Source organism: Euleptes europaea, chromosome 4, assembly GCF_029931775.1.
Source record: "Euleptes europaea isolate rEulEur1 chromosome 4, rEulEur1.hap1, whole genome shotgun sequence".
NCBI lineage: Eukaryota > Metazoa > Chordata > Lepidosauria > Squamata > Sphaerodactylidae > Euleptes > Euleptes europaea.
The window spans coordinates 7274410-7299597 of NC_079315.1; the positions used below are offsets into that span (position 1 = coordinate 7274410).

The 25188-nt window shown below is 48.0% G+C and overlaps 1 protein-coding gene across 1 annotated transcript in view; it reads right to left on the reverse strand.

Annotated features, from left to right (window-relative positions):
* The window catches only part of POLQ (DNA polymerase theta), a 56551-nt gene that overhangs the window by 4665 nt on the left and 26698 nt on the right, over positions 1-25188 (reverse strand). The window contains exons 16-27 of the mRNA XM_056848372.1: positions 19108-22058; positions 16013-16150; positions 15062-15255; positions 13507-13747; positions 10640-10833; positions 9202-9339; positions 7016-7190; positions 6276-6405; positions 3777-3892; positions 2536-2720; positions 996-1107; positions 305-429 (exon numbers count right to left, since the gene is read on the reverse strand). Coding sequence (XP_056704350.1) covers positions 305-429; positions 996-1107; positions 2536-2720; positions 3777-3892; positions 6276-6405; positions 7016-7190; positions 9202-9339; positions 10640-10833; positions 13507-13747; positions 15062-15255; positions 16013-16150; positions 19108-22058 — 4699 coding nt within the window. The remainder of the gene's footprint in view (positions 1-304; positions 430-995; positions 1108-2535; positions 2721-3776; positions 3893-6275; positions 6406-7015; positions 7191-9201; positions 9340-10639; positions 10834-13506; positions 13748-15061; positions 15256-16012; positions 16151-19107; positions 22059-25188) is intronic.

The window sequence follows — 25188 nt, forward strand, 5'->3', positions numbered from 1 at the left end:
AAAGTCGTTGATGGGATTTTATTTATTTATTTGTTCAATTTATAACCCGCCCTCCCCGGCCAAGACCAGGCTCATGGCGGGGAACATCGTCAACATATCAAATATTAACAATAAAAGTATAATTCTAAAATTAAACAATAAAAACCAATTAAAAACTCTTAAAAACTCCAGATGACACTTCATTTGACCCATAGTGCCTGGAATACGCAGTAGGTTGCCCCCCCCCCCCCCCCAAAATGAGAGTAACATAAAACAAGGGGGGGAATAGGGAGGCCAGCAGAGAATGATCTGTCTGTCAGCATACCTGCGCTTTCTTGTATGGGTTGGGGTCCTTAATAGCTGGCAGGTATCTACGCCGGCCCACAATGGTCTGGACGAATCCAAGCTGCCTGCACTTCTCCACCGTCTCTCTCAAGAACTTCGGAATACCTGTAAAACCATGGAGCAGGGTGGCACAATTTCTAGCTTCGGTAACAAGCTCAAAACATTTTAATTATAGATCGGCAGCTCGTTATCTTACCCCACTTCCTTCAGCCTAAGGAGTTTGCCTCTGACAGAAGCAGCTTAAAGAGGCGGGTGGAAATCTTCAAACTTAGAAGAGTTGGTTTTTATATGCCGACTTTCTTTACCTTTAAAGGAGACTCAAACTGGCTTACAACCTCCTTCCCTCCCTGTCCCCACAACAGGCACCTTGTGATGTAGGTGGGGCTGAGAGAGTTCAGAGAGACCTTGGGCTACTCACCGTTTTCTCTGAACTCTCTCAGCCCCACCTACCTCTTGTGGGGAGGGGAAGGCGATTGTAAGCCGCTTTGAGACTCCTTGAAGGTAGAGAAATTGAGGGGTATAAAAACAAACTCTTCTTCTCCTCATTTAGCAAGGGGATCCAAACCTCGCGCTGTCCCGACAACTGAAGCAGGCACCGATTGCTTTGCTCTGTTACCATGTAAGTTAAGCCCCCGAGGGATGTCAAGACTGCATCACCGAGGAATCTTTACCAGCGTATCTTGATTTGAAGGACTCGATGTAGCGGGCGGCATCGGCCTCCTTCATTCCCATCTGCTCTCCGAGCGATTTAGCTCCTATTCCATATATTATTCCATAGCAGATCTAGAAAATGTAGAACGGCAGAGTATAGCCAATGAAATCCAAGCCAGAGACTTCAGTGAAGGATGCAGAGAGGTGAAGCGTGTGATGTGATGCGTGACCGCCGGAAGCTACCTTCTACTGAATCAGACCACAAATCACAAAATCACACAAGGTTGGAAGACACCACAAGGGCCATCCAGTCCAACCCCCTGCCATGCAGGATCCCACAATGCAAAAAGGTCAGGATTGTCTACTCAGACTGGCAGCGGCTCCCCAAGAGTCTCAAGAGTAGGTCTTCATTGCCACCTCCTACCTGATCCTTTTAAGTGGAGATGCTAGGAATTGAACCTGGGACCTTCTGTACACAAAGCAGATGTTGTCATTGAGTCACAGTCCCTCCCACTACTCAAGAAACACCCTCTCTATGGGCTGATTAAATGCATAAACTCACAGGTGTTATTTTTTTGCTTAGACCAAAGCCAGCAATGTGAAAAGGCCTGTTCCTTTGGCTAGAAAGATACCTTCTGCAGATGGTTAAGCACACATGCACCAGCCTGCACCAGACGTCGCCTTCCTTATGTTATATTTATGGAATCAGAGTTGGAAGGGATCACCAGGGTCATCTCATCCAACCCCCTGCACAATGCAGGAAATTCACAACTATCTCCCCCCACACACACCCCCAGTGACCCCTGCTCCACGCTCAGAAGATGGCAACAAAAACCCTCCAGGATCCCTGGTCCAATCTGGCCTGGAGGAAAATTGCTTCCTGACCCCAAGTGATGATCGGCATTTCCCTGGGCATGCAAGAAAGGGCCACGAGAGCCAAGCATTTCCTGCCCTCCCTTTCATGATCTGCTTAAGTTCACAGAATCAGAATTGCTGACAGATGGCCATCTAGCCTCTGCTTAAAAACCTCCAGGGAAGGAGAGCCCCCACCTCTCAAAGAAGCCTGTTCCACCGAGCAACCGCTCTAACTGTCAGGAAGTTCTTCCTAATGTTTAGCCGGAAACACTTTTGATTTAATTTCCCTGGCCAATCTGGACTGGAGGAAAATTGCTTCCTGACCCCAAGTGACAATCGGCATTACCCTGGGCATGCAAGAAAGGGCCACAAGAGCCAAACACTGACACAATCCTTCCTGCCCTCCCTCTCATGATCTGCCTAAGTTCACAGAACCAGCACTGCTGATAGATGGCCATCTAGCCTCTGCTTAAAAACCTCCAAAGGAGAGCCCGCCACCTCCCGAGGAAGCCTTTTCCACTAAAGAACTGGTCTAACTGTCAGAAAGTTCTTCCTAGTATTTAGCCAAACTCTTTTGATACAATTTCAACCCGTTGGTTCTGGTCCGACCTTCTGGGGCAACAGAAAACAACTCCGCGCCTTCCCTCTATATATCCTCCTCTATATTGCGCTCGCCTATACAGATGGATGTTACCCAGACACTACCTGCTTGGCCTGCTGCCGCAAGTCATCCCCAACAGCCTCTGGGCCAATCATCTTCCACTCGGCTGCGATGCTCCGGAAGACGTCTGCGCCACTGTTGAGGACCTGGCGGAGCCGACTATCGCCGCACAAGTGAGCGAGGATCCGCAACTCAAGCTGGGAGTAATCAGCGGCCAAAATTAAACCACCTGCAGCCAATAAAAACCACCTCAATTTTGAAAACACCCACCTTTCACAAGAAGTTTTTTTTTTGCAATCATTTGTCCATTATCTATCTGCCTACCTACCTACACATGTAGATCAGGGCCCCCCAAAACGGTGCCCACCAACAGTTTCCTGGTGCCTGCCATGTCTTTTCAGAAAGTAGGCAGGGCCATGTTGGGCTTTTGCCCAGAAACGTTCTGGTTAGCCACTGGAGATTTGATCGGCCGTGCAGATTGTTAAGAATGTTGCTTTGGTGGCAGTTCCCTGCAGAAACTGAACAAGTCCGGCAGGACACAGGTACAAGAAGAAGAGTTGGTTTTTATATGCCAACTTTCTCTACCACTTAAGGGAGGATCAAACGAGCTTACAATCAGCTTCCCCCTCCCCTGTGAGGTAGGTGGGGCTGAGAGAGTGTGAGTAGCCCAAGGTCACCCAGCTGCCTTTGTGTGTAGGAGCAGGGAAACAAGTCCAGTTCACCAGATTAGTGTCCGCCGCTCATGTGTACGAGTGGGGAATCAAATCCGATTCTCCAGATCAGACTCCGCCGCTCTAAACCACTACACCATGCTGGCTCTCAGGTGTCTTCTGAGAGTACATTCCACAGTATAGGGGCCACCACAGAGGAGGCTCTTCCCCTGGTGACAGCTAACCCACCTTGCATAAAAGGCTGGAGAGCCAGCATGGTGTCATGGTTAAGAGGGGTGGTTTGGAGCAGAGAACCGGGTGGAGGCTAATCTGGTGAACTGGATTTGTTTCTCCGCTCCTACACACAAAGGCAGCTGGGTGACCTTGGGCTACTCACACTCTCTCAGCCCCACCTACCTCACAGGGGAGGGGGAAGCTGTTGTGGGGAGGGGAAGGTGATTGTAAGCCGGTTTGATTCTTCCTTAAGTGGTAGAGAAAGTCAGCATATAAAAACCAACTCTTCTCCTTCTTTCTATGGCAATTAAGGCTTTTGCTTTCCAAGTACCCTCAACCAAAGCTCACGCTCTTATCTGCTAATCAATTGCTAGGGAAATAAGGAGATTTCAAGGTGTTACCTGGAAATGGAACGAAGGCATGCCTCATGCTAACAGAAAATGGAACTTTTCTTCCCTTCGGCGACACTTCAGTCGGACTCTTAGGCTCACGTGGTAAGACGTACCACTTTTTGCCTCTATATGATAAATAAAATAACATCTTATTTAAAAAAACATTTTAATAGAACAGATACCTGTGCCATGGGAAATAAAAAGTGCAGAATTAAATTCAGCGTCTGCAATGCTGTAATACCAGTGCCCATAGACACTCCAGTGGCGATTTAATAGGCACATGAACACACATGAACACATGAAGCTGCCTTATACTGAATCCAATCCTTGGTCCATCAAAGTCAATATTGTCTACTCAGACTGGCAGTGGCTCTCCAGGGTTTCAGGCAGGGGTCTTTCACATCACCTACTTGCCTAATCCCTTTAACAGGAGATGCCAGGGATTGAACCTGGGACCTTCTGCATGCCAAACAGATGCTCTACCACTGAGCCATAGCCCCTCCCTCACTGAATCAGACCCTCGGTCCATCCAAGTCAACCGTGTTTACTCAGACCAGCAGCGGCTCTCAGGGTCTCAGGCAGGGGTCTTTCACATCACCTACTCGCCTGGTCCCTTTAACTGGAGATGCCGGGGATTGAACCTGGGACCTTCTGAATGCCAAGCAGACGCTCTACCACTGAGCCACGAGCGATTTCTGGTAGAGAGATGGTCTGCCTCAAAGTTTCAAGAGGATGCGGAGGCAAAGGAGGTCTCCATCCACATGCTTAAAAAAAAATGTAATAGCTTCTTCCTCTCCAAAGAATACAACGAAAAATATAGAACTTTTTAATGTATAAGAACAGCGGTAAAGCGCAAGCTCACGTCCTTGCGAGCATTAAGCAAAATTCACAAGAGCCCGTGTGCAAATTCTTGTCCCCATTTGCCTTGCAGCTGTACAACAGAAGATACTGATGGGTTTGTCCCTCATAGGACTGCCCTGTATGCTCTGGCAGCAACGAGAATAAGGGCCAATATGGCTGCTAAGGGAGCAGATCCGTCAAGTTGATTTTAATGGTCGCTAGGTCCCATTGGCCAATTGGGTCACCACCACAATTTTCAGTTATTATTTTTTGTTGTTGTTCTTTTTGTATGCATCGGTTTAGCATAGTTTTATTATGCATATTTATTATTAATCCAGAATTTTATTAACATAATATTTTCTTTAATTTTGTATCTGCCGTACCCTTGATATGTTTGTAATGGCCTGTGGCTAAATGCAAATAAAACCATTCACATCTATACAACAGTGAAATTACAAAACAGTGGAATATTTTAAGAACCCATTGCGAGCGCTTCCTTCTAGCTCCTCGTAACCACGGCTCCTAAGGAATTCTTGCCTATGGTCCGAAACACCTCAAGGTGCAAGGCTACTTTATTCCGGGAAGCTTCTAGGAGGGGCTGTCACGGGCTCCTGAACAAAAAGAGGAAAAATATAGAATTTTCCCATTTGAATCCGTATAAACTGTATGTGTAAAGAACTGACAGCAGCCTGTTTCATATAGGAGATGACTCAGCTTAGTTATTTTTTAGTCAAAGGCTGCTGGATAGTCAAGGAGCTGCTGACCTTGACAGCAACGAGCAGCTAGCAGTGTCAAGGTGTTCCTGAAACACCCAACAAGATGTTTCTAACTTTCCCTCTGTCCTCTGATAGCATTTTGCTGGCCATGGGCAATGATGTAATGAAATGTTTCATGTGATTTGATGTGAAGTTTAAAGTCTTTTAAAGGTAAGACAGGTATCAAATTGACCGTATTCGTAACACAAAGAGAATGCTGAGAGAAGTTATATTTTAAGAAATATCATAAAGACATAAACTGATTTAGCTTTGGATTCCACATGTTAACAGATCACTTCAGGATACAATGGTTCCACATTAACATACCACACCCTCATTAGCACATTATCTTGATACTTACAGGACAATGATTAGCACATTACCTTTAATACTTTGCAGGACAATGACTCAGCTCAAACCCTTCTGACTATATATTACTCTTCCTACACACTTGACACTGAGAGACACTGTCCTTCAGTGTTACTCCTCTGAAGATGCCTGCCACAGCTGCTGGCGAAACATCAGGAAAGAAAATACCAAGACCACGGTCACACAGCCCGGATAGCCTACAAGAACCGATGAACATAAACTGACTGCTTAGTATATGGCCAGGTCAGTAAAGCCCTGACAGGAAATCCTCTGTGCCTAGAATAAATGGATTTGGGGCAGAAACGTAAAACCTGGAGGAAGGGTCTGAAGTCCTGTTAAGAAGAATAACATAATGAAAATTAGATTAAAAAACAGCGCCAGTGTCGATGCGGTGAATGCTGTGTAAGATCCGGCTGTGGGAATTCTAATCCTGGGAAGCCATAAAGTAACAGCACTGTGGGTGGGGGACTGGGGGGAGCAGGGGTTAGGATATGTCATCTGACAGCGGAACAAAGATGGAGGGAGAGGTCCACGTCACTTTTACCTGCTTCCTAGAAAACCGGGCCGGTTGCGTTTTCCCGGGGAAGTTGGGCTCTCTTCCACCAAGGTCGGCATTTCGATCTCAAAGTCTTTTGGCACGTTCTGTATGTTTGGTTCTCGGAAGCTTATGCGCCCTAAAAATGAGCAGGGAGAGAGAGGCTGCAGTCCAGCAGACTTCAGAATCATCACATCAGCTGAAAAAAGTTAAAATGCAAAACCTGAAAAGGAAGCTTACCCGCACACTCCCTGCTTTGTGAAATGTAGGACACTTGCAAAAATAAAAATGTGTCTTGATAGCTAATCAAGCCAGCGTGGTGTAGTGGTTAAGAGCGGTGGACTCTGATCTGGAGAACCAGGTTCGATTCCCCACTCCTCCACATAAGCAGCGGAGGCTAATCTGGAGAACCAGATTGGTTTCCCCACTCCTACATGAGAAGCCAGCTGGGTGACCTTGGGCTAGTCACTCTCTCTCAGCCTCAGCTACCTCACAGGGTGTCTGTTGTGGGGAGGGGAAGGGAAGGCGACTGTAAGCCGGTTTATTTATTTCTCTCGCTCTTTCACTCTCTTTCTCTCGCTCGCTCTTTCTCTTTTTTCCCCTCTCTTTCTTTCTCTCTCTCTTTCCAGCTAAAAGCATTTAAAATATACAATTAAAACGAATAACCTAAATGACATCTAGGTTAACAATTAAAATCCTGGCCCAATATTTACAGGACAATCAGTGGGCAGAGAAGGAATCCTCATTACCTGTGGCACTGTGAGTCTGAGAAACAGGATAGATCCTCTCCATTCCCAGGACAGGATTCAAACGCTTCTCCCTCTGCAGGGGAAACACCACTTTGGTGATCGCGTTGGTGATCTTCCTCCATTCTAGAATCAGGCCCGGCAAAGGGTGCAGCACCTTCAGCTTCTCTAAAGCATCCTACAGAAATTAATGGCAGGGCAAGCCCATCAGTCGCCTTCTCGTAATTTCTGTATGGAATTTTAACACACAAACCCGGGTTCCAGCCCTTGAAAACTGCACTCTTGCAGGCCTCCCCATTTTACCCCCAACAACAACCGTGCACGGTTGGTCAGGTGGAGAAAGAGTGACTGGCCCAAGGCCACCCAGACGGCTTAGAACCATAGAATCATAGAGTTGGAAGGGACCACCAGGGTCATCTAGTCCTACCCCCGGCACAAGGCAGGAGATTCACAACTACCTTCCCACCCACACACACCCAGTGACCCCGACTCCATGCCCAGAAGATGGCCAAGATGCCCTCCCTCTCATCATCTGCCTAGGGTCATAGAATCAGCATTGCTGACAGATGGCCATCTAGCCTCTGCTTTAAAACCTCCAGGGAAGGAGTGCTCACCACCTCCCGAGGAAGCCTGTCCCACTGAGGAATCGCTCTGTTAGAAAATTCTTCCTAATGTCTAGACGGAAACTCTTTCGATTTAATTTCAACCCGTTGGTTCGGGTCCGACCTTCGTGGCAGAGGGGGAATTTGAATCTGCCACAGTCTTTCCTTCCTGAGTGCCAGAGTCAGAAGAAGCACCCATTGGCATTGTGAAGATATCAGCCATGGTGGCTGACGAGGCAAACGAGAGCCCGTGGAATTCCGAGATTTCTAGCCATTTCCTTCTCTTTATCTAGCCTTCCCTGGCCACTCAACATTCCAAAGAATTTTGCCTTCCAAGGCCCTGATTGATGAGACCATAACAATACTAATAGAAAAGAGCAAGAGAGGGGAGGGGCCGTGGCTCAGTGATAGAGCGTCTGCTTGGTGTGCAGAAGGTCCCAGGTTTAATCCCCGGCATCTCCAGTTAAAAGGACCAGGCAAGGAGGTGATGTGAAAGACCCCTCCCTGAGACCCTGGAGAGCAGCTGCTGGTCTGAGTAGACAACACTGACTTTGATGGACCACAGATCTGATTCAGTACAAGGCAGCTTCATGTGTTCAAGAGTCCAACAGCACCTTAAAGACGAACAAAATTTCTGGCAGGATACCATCTTTCGTGAGTCAGAGATCAGTTCTTCAGATAGCAATAGCTCATACCCTGCCAGAAATTTTGTTAGTCTTTAAGGTGCTACTGGACTCTTGCTCTTTTCTGTTGCTAGGGACAAACCAACGCGGCTACCCGTCTTCATAACAATACCGGCAGTCTGCCGATGACACCAAGAAGAAGAGTCGGTTTTCATATGCTGACTTTCTCTACTACTTAAGAATCAAACCTGCTGACAATCGCCTTCCCCTCCCCACAACAGACACCCTGTGAGGCAGGTGGGGGCTAAGAATGCTCCAACAGAGCTGTGACTAGCCTGAGGTCACCCAGCTGGCTTCAAGTGTAGGAGTGAGGAAACCAACCCGGTTCACTAGATTAGCGTTTGTTGCTCATGTGGAGGAGTGAGGAATCAAATCCACTTCTCCAGATTAGACTCCACCTAGGGCTGGATTTAGGTTTGATGAGGCCCCAAGCTATTTAAAGTAATGGGGTCTTTATATGTCCAGATAACAGGTACAACAGCTTAACCTACATTCAACTGTGCTGCACTGCAGTCTGCAGCTGCATGCTACATGTTGCCTTGCAACCAGTCCATGCAGAATGTAGGCACCCTATATATAGAAATGAGCAAACCAGTGATATTTTAGCCCATTACTTACATCATAGGAGCCTACACAACACAAAACACTGCTGCTGTATGTAGGTTTTATTTTATTTGGTTTTTTTTATCTTATATTTTGGAAATGCACATCCAGGTTTTTTTCCCTTTAAATTTTTTGGGGGGCCCCCAAGAGAGTGGGGCCCTAAGCTATAGCTTGTTTAGCTTATACGTAAATCTGGCACCACTCCAAACTACCGCTCTTAACCATTTCACCACGCTGGAGCAAGTCGTCCTCTGGGATGCTACGTTTTGGGATCAGAAGTTGTCCTTATTAAAAGCTGCACCTTGGTAGTGCTGAACTGCTTTGCCAGTCTGCTCCGGTTCCCATTTGCGGTGGCCCTTCGGGTGTAGCCTAAGGTCTTCTTGCCCTGTTGCGCTTTGGACTCGCTGTACGGTGGCAGTTTCTGCTCCAGAAACAACACCTGCAAGAAGCCAAGGGATCAGCCAGGCGGTCTCAGCACAACTGCGGTAGTCTCTGAACGGTCCCTCCTTTTACCGACGCTGACGGATAATTAGAAAGTGAATTAAGGAGAAGGACCACCGTTAAGTCGAACAAGAAAAGAAAAGACAGTTAAGTGGAGTCTGATCCTTAACTTCTATTCTGCAGGGAATACTAAGCTCTGTTTTCATTAAAAAGTAAAGGTCCCCTGTGCAAGCACCAGGTCATTCCTGACCCATGGGGTGACGTCACATCCCAACATCTGCTAGGCAGACTCTGTTTACGGGGTGGTTTGCCAGTGCCTTCCCCAGTTATCTTCCCTGTACCCCCAGCAAGCTGGGTACTCATTTTACCGACCTTGGAAGGATGGAAGGCTGAGTCAACCTTGAGCCGGCTACCTGAGATCAACTTCCGTCGGGATCAAACTCAGGTCATCAGCAGAGCTTTTGACTGCAGTACTGCAGCTTACCACTGCACCACAGGGCTCCTCTGTTTTCATTACTGAGGTGTAAAATGTCTTTTTAAAGGAGGGGAAGTAGTTTTGGACTGAGGGTTGGAATAATACTGCAGACTCGCCCCCAAGAAGAAGAAGAAGAGTTGGTTTTTATATGCCGACTTTCTCTACCACTTAAGGAAGAATCAAACTGGCTTACAATCCCCTTCCCTCTTCCTCCTCCCCACAACAGACACCCTGTAAGGTAGGTGGGGCTGAGAGAGTGTGACCAGCCCAAGGTCGCCCAGCTGGCTTCGTGTGTAGGAGCGGGGAAACAAATCCAGTTCACCAGATTAGCCTCCGCTGCTTATGTGGAGGAGCAGGGAATCAAACCCGGTTCTCCAGATCAGAGTCCACCGCTCCAAACCACTGTTCTTAACCACTACACCACGCTGGCACTAAGCATAACTACCGATAGTAATGACTGAAGGTACGCCTCAGACAGGGGGGATAAAAAAGGGCCAGAGTTACGTACCACTGCAGTTCGTATTTGCGCCTCTTGTTTACATTTGATCTCATTTCCCACTCTGATTGCCAATTGAAAGTACTGCAGAAACCAACCCGGTTCACCACATTGGAGTCCGCTGCTCTTAACCGTACCACCACTAAAGCAGAAGAAGAGCTGAATCGGCTGCAGGGAGAGGACTGTGGCTATTTCGGCGCTTGACATGGTGCAGGGGGAAAATAAGGGCATGCTCCCAATCAAGAGTTTCAATCTGTAACCATTTGATAGGATTTATTCTACCAGGAAGGACCTGCCGCCCTTGAGCCCAGCAAAGTTACCCAATACCTCAGCTATGTCGTCAGGACTGGTTAAGGAGAAAGTGTGGCCCGCCAGCCGGTAGATCTGATTCTCGATCTCGTTCAGTTTTGCCTGCATGACATGTTTCTGCGTCTCACACTCCACCGTGCTAAAGCCCATGCCATTGAGCTCCAGCAAAGCCAAGCAATACTGATTTGGCATCTCCACGTTGCAAAAAATGTCTGGAACAAAATGACATGAACAGGGCGAGATGCTACGTTAGTTTTTTTTTTTTTTTTAAATAAACTTCATTTTTAATAGGGGATACAGAAGAAAAAAATTCATTTCTTAATAGGGGATACAGAAGAAAAGGGAAAAAACAAAAAGGGAGAAATATACATTTATACTGTGCCCATGCCTAAACTAACTCTGTCATCTAACTTGACCCCACAACCAACAATAATTTGGAATTTGACTATTATTCCAAAGAAATTGTTCATGCTTAATAACTAATTTGTTTTCTTAAGTCTTATTTAATCTACTATGATCCCTAGCTATTGGCTCTATCTATATATTCTTTGTAAAATTATACCCGGAAACTATAATAGACACTATTTAAATAAGATTTTCTATTCTTGATTGTATCTATCACCAATACCCTTTTCAATAAACATTATTACATCATGGGCATCTGTCAAAAAATGGCTGCCATTTCTCCTTGTATTCATCAATCGGCTTTCTTGGTAACAAGTTTGTTAATCTCGACATAGTTTGTTCCTTTGTCAGAAGAATGCGAAAAGAATTAATTAACTTTGCATCCTCCTTTTCAAATATATCATCCACCGGGTTATATGGCTGGAGTGGGCAGCATCTAGAGTCTAGTGGTAAACTTGATTTATGGTTCATGAAGTTTAGATTCGATTCAGCTGGGATGACATTCTTTGAACTAGCTGGAGACAAATCTATTGGAGGCTTATCAATCTTGTGAGACTCAGCCTGGTTTTGGGGAGCAAATGTAGCTGATTCTTTAAAAGAGGGGCTTAAGGAGGGATCTTGGATGAGAGCAAAGGTGTTATTGTTGTGCGAAAAGATTCTTTGGGGAGAATGCCAAATGTCATTAATCGGTCCTGGTTTTCAAGAATCAATGCTGGGATCCGGGGAAGTAAAAAGTAAGGGACAGACGATATTCTCTTAATAAGCCTGGGAGTCTATCAAAGTGTTTCAGTTCAATATCTCTTGGATGACGGTGCAACAAGAATGCTAAGTGCTCTTTAATTCGCCATTTCCCATGCCAGTTTATAACACGCCCCTGATAGGAACGTATGCTTAAGTAGATCCTAAAACTATAAGGAATAAGAACAGAGTGATTAGGATAGTTGGACCTTTGTGCTCTATGCCTTTGACAGAGTGGGATTCTGTGCATATGTCCAGAGAAATTGTTTTCCTGGTGAAAACCTTTTGGTACAAAGTCAGAAGAGTTTAAGCGTAAGAGTTGCATTGCCAAAATATCCCATTTGTCATCAATCTTCTGGAGGGTTTTGGACATAAGGAACGACTGTGAGGCTAATAGACTTAAAGTGTCATACTGGTCAGTTTTCCTTTCTCCTCTATGCAAGCCTGGGGCTTGTCAACAATTTGGGGTATTTTAGGGGTGAAAGCAAAACTTGGGCTAAATGGTGTACTCTCCTGAACATCAGGGGCAATGGGATCAGATCTCGACCTAGTCGCAAACTCATGCAATTTTGTAAACCATTCTAATTTAGCAGAATGGATTACGCAACATTTGTTCTTCATGGATAATATGTAACATGTATTGCACAGGGAATGTCTAGACGGTGAGCCCCAGTTTATGGCTCTGGTAACAACAAGCAGTTTAGCTGGAAAACGGCCTCAGAGTCAGACGGGATTTAACATGATAGAGAGTTAGGACAAGAGTTTAAATCGCAAAGCCAGGGTTGCTAGTTCGTCACAGGAGAAGTTTATCACTTACCCAAACATACCTAAGGGCAAAATTCATCTACTTTGTCACACACAAGAACAGTTGGTTGTGCACACAGCCATGTCTCAGTGTGCGTAATGCTCAGGGAAATTGTTGTGGGGGGACCACCATCCCCTTTACAAAAGCCCCCATGCGAAACTAACCGCAGGTACTCATGTTATTTGGAATCATAGAATCACAGAGTTGGAAGGGACCACCAGGGTCACTTAGTCCAACCCCCTGCAAGATACAGGAAATTTATAACTGCCTCCCCCTCTACACCCCCAGTGATTCCTACTCCACGCCCAGAAGATGGCCAAAAAATGCCCCCTCCAGGATCCCTGGTCCAATATGGCCTGGAGGAAAATTGCTTCCTGACCCCAAAGTGGTGATCGGCAGTACCCTGGGCGTGTAAGAAAGGGCCATGAGAGCCAAGAACTGATGCAACCCTTCCTGCCCTCCCTCTCATGATCTGCCTACGGTCATAGAATCAGCATTGCTGACAGATGGACATCTCGTCTCTGCTTAAAAACCTCCAGGGAAGGAGAACCCACCACCTCCTGAGGAAGCCTGTTCAAACGGTCTGTCAGAAAGTTCTTCCAAATGTCTAGACGGAAACTCTTTTGATTTAATTTTCAACCCGTTGGTTCTGGTCTGACCTTCTGGGGCAACAGAAAACAACTCGGCACCCTCCTCTATATGACAGCCCTTCAAGTCCTTGAACATGGTTATCATATCCCCTCTCAGTCTTCTCCTCTTCAGGCTAAACATATCCAGCTCCTTCAACCTTTCCTCATAGGACTTGGTCTCCAGACCCCTCACCAGAAACTCTTCTGATTTGATTTAAACCCGGTGGTTCTGGTCCGACCTTCTGGGCCAACAGAAAACATTCTTTCCCCAGAGTCAATGCCGAGCAAACAAATTCCAGTCCGCACACCTTGCAAGTTATCTTGGCGCAACAGAGCGTTGAGTTGATCCATGATGTGGAAGACTAGCACGGACTCCACAGTGGCCCGATACCGCCCAGGCTGATCAGTGCCAGCGCCCAGCCCCAGGCTTTGCCTTCCTTGGCCTGCCCCAATCCCGTCGAGCAAAGGCAGTTCCTGGGGAAGGAAGTTGGTGACCATGTTGTGAAGAGAGCGCTCTTTAGACCCAGGATCCAAAAGCCAGCAGGCCACCTGGAACGAGGAGGAAACGCGGCAGGCTGTCAGGAACAAGGAAACGGAATTTGACTATTTCTTCTTATGCTGGTTTGGAGGCAAGAGTAACGGATGCTAGAAAGAATGATAAATGCCTGGAAAGACTTTGGATAGAAGAGGAAGAGGAGTTGGTTTTTATATGCCGACTTTCTCTACCGGTTAAGGGAGAATCAAACCAGTTTACAATCACCTTCCCTTCCCCTCCCCACAACAGGCACCATGTGAGGTAAGGTGGGGCTGAGAGAGCTCTAAGAGCTGTGACTTGCTCAAGGTCACCCAGCTGGCTTCATGTGGAGGAGTGGGGAATCAAACCCAGTTCAACAGATTAGCCTCCACCACTCATGTGGAGGAACGGGGAATCAAACCCAGTTCTCCAGATCTGAGTTCACCGCTCTTAACCACCACACCGGCACTTAAAGAGGTGATGGGGCATTTTTATTATTATCCCCACAGCAGCTCTCCAGGGTCTCTGGTGGAGGTCCTTCATCTGAGCAGCTAACTGATCTTTTTAACTAGAGATGCCGGGGATTGAGCCTGGAACCTTTCGCATGCCAAGCAGATGCTCTGCCTCTGAGCCACGGTCCCTCCTGCAGAAGTGAAAGGTATAGGAATCCAGACTAACCACACGATTATGGAAAAAATCAAAGTGAGCCACTATAATTCATTCATGAATCATTTGTGGGTGAAGGCAAGGCAGCCCAGTGCCCTTTGCCACATTGAATGGTATGCGTATGTATGGAGGGGGGGATTGGTCCACAGGATGCCTGGTGGCAAGTGGGGAAGGGCCGTGGCTGAGTGGCAGAGCATCTGCTCTGCATGCAGAAGGTCCCAGATTCAATCCCCGGCATCTCCAGTTAAAGGGACTAGGCGAGTAGGCAATGCGAAAGACCCCTAAGACCCTGGAGAGCCGCTGCCAGTCTGAGTAGATAATACAGACTTTGATGGACCAAGGGTCTGATTCAGTAGAAGGCAGCTTCATGTGTTCATGTGGCTTCTCTCAAGCAGACATCTGGGGCTACTGGCTTAAATTGGGGAGGGACTGTGGCTCAGTGGTAGAGCGTCTGTTTGGCATGCAGAAGGTCCCAAGTTCAATCCCTGGCATCTCCAGTTAAAGGGACTAGGCAAGTAGGTGATGTGAAAGACCTCAGCCTGAGACCCTGGAGAGCCGCTGCCGGTCTGAGCAGACAATATTGATTTTGATGGACCAAGGGTCTGGTTCAGTAAAAGGCAGCTTCATGTGTTCATGTGTGTGTTCAAGTGGAGCAAGCGATGCAAAAGGCTTCTTCACTACACCTTTGGGTCCTCGAAACAGCCCGCCAAAGAGACGCCACAAGCCTTTAGGAGAGTCTTGTAGTGCTGGATAAAGTCGAACGCGGCAAGCGAAAACGCCCTCTCGGACTCCTGCAGGCAGCGCTGAAGTTGCCACAGTCGCTCTGCTACAGACAGGTTCTGATCCAGGGGTGGTGGTGCCAAGCTGCCGTGGATTTCTAAAACAACGGGAGCAAACATTAGCTGGCTAAGTCACTGTGGCAGGGATTGAATCATAGAGTCGGAAGGGACCACCAGGGTCATCTAGTCCAACCCCCTGCACAATTCAGGAAATTCACAACTACCTCCCCCGCACATACCCCCAGTGACCCCCCTACTCCACGCCCAGAAGATGGCAAAAAATAAAACCTCCAGGATCGCTGGCCAATCTGCCTGGAGGAAAATTGCTTCCTGACCCCAAGTGGCGATTGGCATTACCCTGGGCAGGATGACAAAGCCGAACATCTTTTGTTAGAGGCCTATAAGCACATAAGAAAGGCACTGCTGGATCAGACCCAGGCCCATCAAGTCCAGCAGTCTGTTCACACAGGGGCCTCTGGGAAGCCCACAAACAAGACGACTGCAGCAGCATTGTCCTGCCTGTGTTCCACAGCACCTAATATAACAGGCATGCTCCTCTGATCCTGGAGAGAACAGGGATGCATCATGACTAGTATTCTTTTTTACTAGTAGCCATGAATAGCCCTCTCCTCCATGAACATGTTCACTCCCCTCTTAAAGCCTTCCAAGTCGGCAACCATCACCACATCCTGGGGCAGGGAGTTCCACAATTTAACTATGCCTAGAAATCTTGATGCAGCCAGGGAGAAAAACACCTAATATCATAGCCATGCTGCTCTGATCCTGGAGAGAATAGGGATGCTTCATGAGTAGTATCCATTTTTACTAGTTTATCTTCGGCGAACACTTCCTTACCAGCTTGCTCGGGTGCTGCCTCTTGCAATGAGATGTAATACGCATCCTTTCCGCCCCAGCACACGGACAGTCCAACTACCAACAGGCCTTCGGCGCCCTCAATGGGAAACCCATCGTCCTGATGCTGGGAAGTTTCTTCTATTAAAAAAAATACAACAATTACTTTGTGTGGCCCATTGATGTTCCAACCGCTTAAAAGAGCAAGAGTCCAGTAGCACCTTAAGGACTAACAATATTTCTAGCAGGGTATGAGCTTTAAGGTGCTACTGGACTCTTGCGCTTTTCTGGAGCCAGCATAGTGTATTGGTTAAGAGTGGTGGTTTGGAGCCATGGACTCTAATCTGGAGAACCGGGTTTGATTCCCCACTCAAGTGGTGGAGGCTAATCTGATAAACTGGATTTGTTTCCCCGTTCCTACGCATTAGTCAGCTGGGTGACCTTGGGCTAAGTCAGTTTTCTTAGAGCTCTCTCAGGCACACCTATCTCACAGGGTGCCTGTTGTGGGGAGGGGCTGTGGCTCAGTGGTAGAGCATCTGCTTGGCATGCAGAAGGTCCCAGGTTCAATCACCGGCATCTCCAGTTCAAGGGACTGGGCAGGTAGGCGATATGGAAGACCTCAGCCTGAGACCCTGGAGAGCCGCTGCCAGTCTGAGCAGACAATACTGACTTTGATGGACCAAGGGTCTGATTCAGTAGAAGGCAGCTTCATTTGTTCATGTGTTTATTACCGGTTCCATAGAATTACCAGTCCTTTTCTGAGCCGGAATTACTTCTGAGGGAGGCCGCGTCTTTTATCCTGCTTTCCCTGGACACGCACACAAAAAATCCTCCTCTAAAAATAGCTCCAGCTTGCATACCAGACAAGTCTTATTTTCCACAGCCGGCCCTACCCAAAATCAGAGCCAGGCGACTTCTTCAGGGGGACAGATTTTGGGTGCTGCTAAAGAAAAGGATCTCCTGTTAAATTTGGAGAGAGGGGGAGTTTGTCATCACTGTGGGACGGGAGGGACAGAGAAAGAAAAGGGCAGCGTTTGGATTTTCTATTGGGACGTCAAAATAACTTCTAGGCGATGGTCTTAGCGAGGGCGTGGGGATTCATTCCAAGCAGCAGATTCATGCTCTTGGAGGCAGAGATACACAGCTAAGTTTGCCCAGCCGGATTTCTGGTGGTTGCTCAAAACACAACTTGGCAAAAAAAACCTACTGACTTTGAGGGACCGAGGGACTGATTCAGTAGAAGGCAACTTCATGTGTGTTCTGTGAGGGGAAGGGAAGGTGATTGTAAGCCCGTTTGAGTTTTCCTTAAATGGTAGAGAAAGTCAGTATATAAAAACCAACTCTTCTTCTACTACTACTACTGCTACAGACAGACTAACATGGCTATCCATCGTGATTTACCAACCATTGACAGTAAATCTTTTGTGCCTATCATATTTAATCACTCTAGAACCCAGAGAAAAGAAAAACCTAAAGATTGTCTTAGAAGAGGTGGCTTCGTTCTGGGGCAAGAGTATTGGAATACTACCTTTTAATGGCATTGCTGTGGGGCAGCTCCAGAATGGAAATGGTGGCAGAAAAAGATCCTCCTTGCAAATCCCTGTGCCCATCATACATTCTCTGAAACATGATCAAAGCTGCGACCAAGTGCCAGCTGTGCCCATCATTCCTTTCATCTACCTGTTCATTAAATATGGTAATGCAGGATGGGAATGAAAAATTCGACAGGTTTCCTTAGTAAGTAGTGAAGGAAGTTCTGTCTGTCACTTATCTTCTCGAGCATCCCAAGTGCCTTTTGCTAGAACAGTGGTCGGCAAACCGCGGCTCGCAAGCCGCATGCGGCTCTTTGGTTCCTTGAGTGCGGCTCTGCCACAAATGACCACGTGTGGGTCCCAGAGCGCTCGCCTGGCGCGCTTCCTTCCCTCCCCCTTCCTCCCACCCGCACCAGCCGGCTGAGGTAGCCCGGTGTGCTGCAGCGCTCACAAGAAAGAGCGCGCGAGAGGGTCACGCGGTGAGAGGGAGCCGATTTCAACCCCGCCACTCGAACAGGTGCACATGCACAAACTTTTCTATTTCCCCCCGACTTCCCGATTTCTCCCTGTCCAGCATGCATGCGTGTATGTCACGAGATGGACCCTGCCGGGCCCCGCTCGGACGTAACCACCCCTCCCAGACGGGAGGCTCCCGCCTCCTCGAAAGGAAAGGGGGGGAAGGGATGCCAGAATCCCGGGCGGAACAGGTGGCGGCCCCTTCCCAAAGAGGCACATTTTCTCCCCAGGAGCCGAGAGCTGATGGAACCCTGCCGGCCGCTCGGGAGGGTTTGGGTCTGAAGAGCGAGGTCCCACCTACCTCACCAGTCGGGGGGAGAAGGAGGAACCCCGCTGGCAGGAACCCGGGGAAGCAACTGGCCGCGGCCGAGCAACGCAGCCAGCCGGCCTCAACCCCGACGCCCAGCTGAGAAGTGGCAGGGTGTGCCCTGGACGAGCGTGCGCCGCCCGGTCCTAATGAGGACTCGGGAGACAGGGCTGGTAGGAGGGAGGATCCGAGAGCCAGGCCTACAAAAGGCCAGGGGGGCGGAGGCCGAGGAGGAGGGCAAAAAAAAGGCCGAGAGGAATAGTTTTCAGTTTGGGAAGACTGCTTTTGTTTTGAAAGGTGAGTGCAGTTGCCGGATCACCCTAAATTCCCCACCCAGTCGCTCACCTCTCTGGTTGCACCTGTTATCAGATGGAGAGGCACCCATAACAGAACGTTTGTTGTGGGTGTAACATTTGAGGGGATGAAGAGCACATGTGGGCTATGTTGTTGTTCTTTTTTAACGGCAGGAACTCTTGGCTCTCAAAAAAAATCTCAATCGTTGTACTGTTGATATTTGGCTCTGTTGACTAATGAGTTTGCCGACCACTGTGATGGATTCGTTCTACAGGAAACTTCTTTGGGGGTATTTTTCCTTTCAAAATTACTTTCCAATTAAGCGATCAGCCCTCCTTCTTTAAAGATCTGACCTTCTGTCTCACTAGCACAAATCTAGCGAACAGACTATTTCTCTTTCCAAGCTTTCAATACAACTCAGAACTGCGGGAACCCAACGGGGAACTCACCTGGCTTAAATTTCGTGCCAATACCCGATTGGAGAGAAAGGCAGCCTTTTCTTCTTTCACAAGCTATGGAGATTGCAAATTTCTTTTTTGTTCTCCATTCCTCGGTGAAGGTTTGGAAGAGAGCCTCAGCGTTTGCCACATCAATTATCGTGAAGGTATCGGCACTGCTCGGCAGCGACTGGACGTTGTCTTGGGATAACTGCAGTGAGAAGCCGTCATCTATGATCGAATTGTCCTCCTCGAGTGGCACTTCGCCCGGGTTTCCATTTTCTGGTTTATATTGCAAGATTTCTTCTCGCAGGTGTGAACCAAGGTTCACGTTCTGCAAGAGGTGGAATTGGTTTGCGGGATTTGTCTTTCCTGGCTGTGCATGTGTCACCAAGGGTTGCTCCAAACAGTGAGATGTAGGCTCCATGAGGATAATTCGGGAAAGGAGCCCCTTGTTCCCATCTGCATCAGATCTTCCACCCCTCTTATCCAGCAAAGATCCATAGGCCTTACTCTGACCAGCCACCCCTTTAGTCACACACTTGCTGGTTAAATCTTTGCAAGAGGATAACAGCTCCTGCCGATCACAGCAGAGGCCTGAAACGGTGGGAGAATCCTGAGTTTTGCTGGGGATTTCTCCCCTCAAATTGTTCCCTGGACTTAGCTGAGGTTTACCAACAGAGGGGCTGGGCCATCGATCCAAAACCTCTTGCATTCCTGGGCTTAAGTCAAATGATAAGCGACTCTGAACCACTGGGCCAGGTTTTTTTGCTACACAATATTTCGGCTGGTTTTCACAGGCCCCTTTCCCGGCAGTCGCACCGCTCGTTTCCCCATTCGTTTTTTTCAGTTTCATGCTGATGCCTCCCCAAAGAGGAGGCACGGCTGCCTTATCTAATCCTTCGGCGATGTGGAAAGAATCCGGGTCTGAGAAAAGAAGAGATTCGTGGTCACTGTACCCTAGCGGTTCCTGAGCGTCCTCCAGGCTGGCATGAGACATGCCCTTAGCTGACCCCGGGTTCTGTCCATCAGACTTTGGAGGGGTTTTTAAAGGATGGGGGGCACGGTTCTGCTGTGGAAGAGCCCCCGCCACAACCATTTCATCCATCTGAACATCCGGGGGGTAGCTAAAGTGAGTGAAGCTTTCGTCGAACAGAAAACTGTCGCTGTTATTCAGATTTGTCTTTGGCAGGGGATGACGCTCAGCAGTTATGGGGGGAAGGTTCTGGTTGTGGGATAGAGAAGCTTCCTCAGGGAGACTAGGAGACCCCTGCCTTTCCACGAGCTTTGGAGTCTGATAACCTTGTAAGAAGCTGTGTAACTGGGAGTCGATGACGGAAAAACTATTTCCTTCTAGGCAAGCCGGCGTTACCGGGTGTTTCTGAACAGGCTTGACAAGAGAGTTCCCAGAGTTGACCACTTCTGTGCATATCAAGTCGGTGTTTTTGGCTACTTCATTTACCCCCGGGTGGGACAGTCCGGCTATCCTGCACACTAGATTTTCCGCAGCACACGCAGGATCCGTTTTCAAAGTATTAAAAAGCCTTGAGCAAATGAAGCTTTTCTCTGCTGGATTTGCTCTCTCTTTTACTACTTCATCAGCAGTTTCAGCAGTCGTCTGTTGTTGAAGTATCCTCTCTGTTTGAGTATCCAACTGGAAGCTGTCTTCAAATTCCTTAAAGCCCAAATACAGGTCAGGGGAACAACCGTTCTGAAGATGTTCAGTACCTTTCTGGCAATCGTTGGGGTGTTCATCCACTATGCCCACGTTTGGGGCTCGTAACAATGTCCCAGGGCTATTTTTGTCTCTCTCTTGACAACTGCCAATTGCTTTTGGTTCTCTTCCACGTGTGTCAGCAGCACCAGCTGCTTCTTCGATACAAGTACTTTTGATTTGGTCTATTTTACTTTCAGCAATTAAGGGCTTAGCACTGTTTTTACCTTGCTGGGCTCCGTCCCAATTACCGTCCCATTTCAGTGCCTTGTTAGATATCGCTAATGTTTCTGTATCATCCGTTCTGCTACCAACAGTTCTGACCACAGAGTCTGTAACAGGTTGAACGGCGTGGCAATTTACCGTTAACGCATACTTGGATTCAGGGCTATTTATAGGTTCGGTAAACAGCGCTTGCACGACCCCTCGGCTACTTTGCCGAGTTTCATTTGTCCTTGTGGCTACTTTGTCAACTCTTCCCAGATTATCTAACGAGGCTTTATCTACTTGTCGGGGATGCTTTTGTGAGGACAGAAAGGGCTTATCGAGGTTTCTATACATGAAAGACTCCTGAATCAGAGGCTGACTCAGTTTAGCACTCCCCGTCCTGTTATTACTTGGCTTTAAAGGAATCCCAACCTTTTTTCTATATTTCATTGCACTGTGAGCTTTCAAGGGTGGCCTTTTCCTCTGCTCAGTGCTTTTCGTTGCTTCACTCAAGTCCAACTTTCCCATCACAGAAATATCTGCCACGTTTTCTCTGTCTTTGTCTAGATTTGGACGTTTCCTCGCACTGGACAACGCGTCGCCGTTTCTTGCCTCTGTTGTGGCCCCAACTATGACAGCCTCCTCTTGGAACCTCTCGCTTGCTGAACTGACATCCAAGCACCTCTTGTTTCTAGGCTTGACAGCTGATGATTGCCCTCCCTGAGAACTGGCACTCTGGCCGGGCACCTTCACACTGCCGCTATTTCCAAATGCCGACGTGCCGTTCGCTCTTCGCCTCTCCTCCTCCAGCCTGCTGCTCATAATGGAAGCTGTGAAAGATGCATCTGGTACGACGGACGAGTCGGGGTTCCACTGCACCCCCAGAGCGGCCAGATCCTGCTGGAGAAGAGTCTGAGCCTCTTCCACCACAAGGTGGGCTGCCTCGCTCTCAGTTAAACCCTTCCATCCGGCCATCCAGATGCAGTGGGCGTTCAGGCGCTCCTCCGCAGCTTGGTCGTTTTCATCCACCGCCTTACGAGTGCTAAAGCAAAGGGAACGAGCAAACGTTAACTAGGCTTTCAAAGGCTAAATTCATAAGGAGATGCTATTATATCACCTTTGATTTTAAGGAGCTCAGTTGGCAGACATTACACATTCTTATTTATTAGTCTTATATCTTGCCCTTCTCCCGGCCGAAGCCGGTTTGGGGTGGCTCACAACAGATAAAACAGCATAAAAACAGTAAAATCACACAAAATTACCCCAATTAAAACAGAACAACCTCTGAACTAAAAGGAGACGGTGCTCATTTAGAAGAAGAAGTTGGTTTTTAGAGGCCGACTTTCTCTACCTTTTAAGGAGAACCAAACAAGTTTGCCCTGCCCTGCCCTGGATGGCCCAGGCTAGCCTGATCTCCTCAGATCTCAGAAGCTAAGCAGGGTCGGTCCTCTCCCCACAACAGATGCCTTGTGAGGTATTATTTATTTATTTATGTATTATTTACATTTATATCCCGCCCTCCTTCCCAGCAAGCCGGGCTCAGGGCAGCTCACAGCACAATATAGAACATCAATTAAAATCTATATTAAAACATACCTTAAAAATTCACACCGCATATTATAAAAACAAGATGGCATAATTTCAGCTGCTGGGCAGACCTGACCGGCCAGTGAACCCCACAACCAGTTGGGGGAGGATGGGGAGGCCAGTGAAGTGTAACAATGGAGAAGGCTTGCTGCTGCCCTCAGGTAGGTGGGGCTGAGAGAGCTCTAACAGAGCTGTGACTTGCCCAAGGTCACCCAGCTGGCTTCATGTGTAGGAGCGGGGAAACAAATCCAGTTCACCAGATTAGCCTCCGCCGCTCATGTGGAGGAGTGGGGAATCGAACCTGGTTCTCCAGATCAGAGTCCACCACTCCAAACCACTGCTCTTAAACCACTACAACACGCTGGCTCTGTTGCTGAATTTAATTCACACGATCTGGCCTACAACTGAAGACAGCCGCGGGTATTATCTTTACTGGCCTCCCTACCCTTCCCCCCTTCTCATATGCATACGATCATGTAGAAGAAGAAGAGTTGGTTTTTATATGCCGACTTTCTCTACCACTTAAGGCAGACCTTCCCTTCCCACAACAGACACCCTGTGAGGTAGGTGGGACTGAGAGAGCTGTGACTGGCCCAAGGACACCCAGCTGGCTTCGTGTGTAGAAGAGGGGAAACCAACCCGGTTCACCAGATTAGCGTCTGCTGCTCATGTGGAGGAGTGGGGAATCAAACCCGTTTCTCCAGATCAGAGTCCACACTTGACCAGCACACGGGGCCAAGGTGTGAGAGTCTGTGTGTCTTGTGTGGTGTTATCACAATCCCCCCACCTCCCTCTTCTCTGGACTCGTAAAAGCAGTTCAGCCCGTTTGGTCTCCCCTGGTCTCAGGCACCATATCTGTCAAGCCCTGACTGGTATGTCTCACAAGTGCCTCCCCTGCTGTGTTTCCCCGGCCGCGCTCTGGTTCACTCCCTCTTGCCAATTCCGGCCTTGGGATGTAGATAACCCTAACTGGCTCTCTGGGGGCGATTGATGTCTGTACTATGCCCATCTATCTTGTAGCTTCCCATAACAATAGGTGTGACCTTTTGCTACCCTGTAGGGGATATAATCATGTAGTTTAGCAAACTGGCTTACTTGCAACTTTCTATCAGTGTGTGGACTGTATCTACTGTAGCTTCCAATAAAGAAACCTTGTTTCAATACGTCTGGATGAACAAGTGATTTTTGGGAATTGCACAGAGAGGCCAGGAACCCTCACACAAGGTCGGCCTGGAAAGCAGACAGGGTCCCCCGTTCCATATCTAATAGAAAGCAGCAAGTGGAACAGGAAGGGAGGCCCAGCTATGTTGGAAAACCGTTGTGGTTCTTATGAGGAAGACTGATTTTTGACAGCTTAACTCAACTGAGTGGCGGGTTCAATCAGCCCATTGATCACTCAGCATTCGGTCACGATGGCGACACAAAACCAAAAGCAGGAATCGTGGGGGCTGGGACTGAGGGACAAGAGAAACCACTATTCATCCCATTCAGTTAGGAGTTTGCCAAGATCACGCAAAGCGTGACGAAAAATTAGCAAATGCTCCGCTGGGACAGTTTCTCCATCTTGCTCATGCTGTGATCAGGGTCCAGGCCTTGCACCATTAGTACAGATTTTTCCAGCCATATGCCATGGAATTCAAAGATTTTTACCTAGTCTTCTAAAGCTTAGCCTGACAAATATTCTCGTCGCAATGCAGACGTAATCTTTTATACTGACAGAAATCAGAAAAACTTCAAATGAGAAAATTAGACTGCCATCAGGGGACATCAGAAATTATCCCACAGTGGAGAAACAAAACATAGTCTAATCTATTTGCATGCAGCCCAGCAGCGAGCCGGTGAACGAACCGGAATAAAAACTTTAAGACGTTGAATCAGAAGGATAATTCGATCACCACAAAGGCTAGGATCGGAGCCTTGGCTTACCTGTGAGGGCTCCTTCTTCTCTGAGTGAAGAGGACATCTTATGAGCGGGTGTTTCCGTTTCCATTCTCAGGGATAGGCAGGTTCTTGACTTTTTTCAACTTCCTGTCCCTCACCGGAAACCCCTCCCAGTTCAAGGACTTCCAAAGTAAAGGTAACAGGATAGAAAAACATAACAAATAACGTATATCATGCAATACCAGGAAAAGGCAAGTGAACAAAGCATTAAACTTAAAGCCAACATTAAATTGGTTAACTATTGCATAACCAGTATCAACATTAAACAAGTGAAGACTTAGGATAGAACACCAGGGAGTAGAAAATGGCTGCAGAGGCGAGTATCCCCATCGACTTGATTGTCTTGGTGTTTGACCGGCGGACCGTCTTCGCCCTGGGTGGGCAAGATGTCCTCTTCACTCAGAGAAGAAGGAGCCCTCACAGGTAAGCCAAGGCTCCGTTCTCTTCTCTGAGGCTCAGAGGACATCTTATGAGCAGGATGTTCCAAAGCTGTCACTCTTGGGTGGGGTCAAGCATCGTTCGCCACCTGCTGCAGGACTCTCCTTCCAAAGGAAGCGTCCACCGACGCATAAGTGTCGATCCGGTAGTGTCGCATGAAAGTGGAAGGGGTCGTCCAAGTGGCCGCTTTGCATATCTCCTCTGTT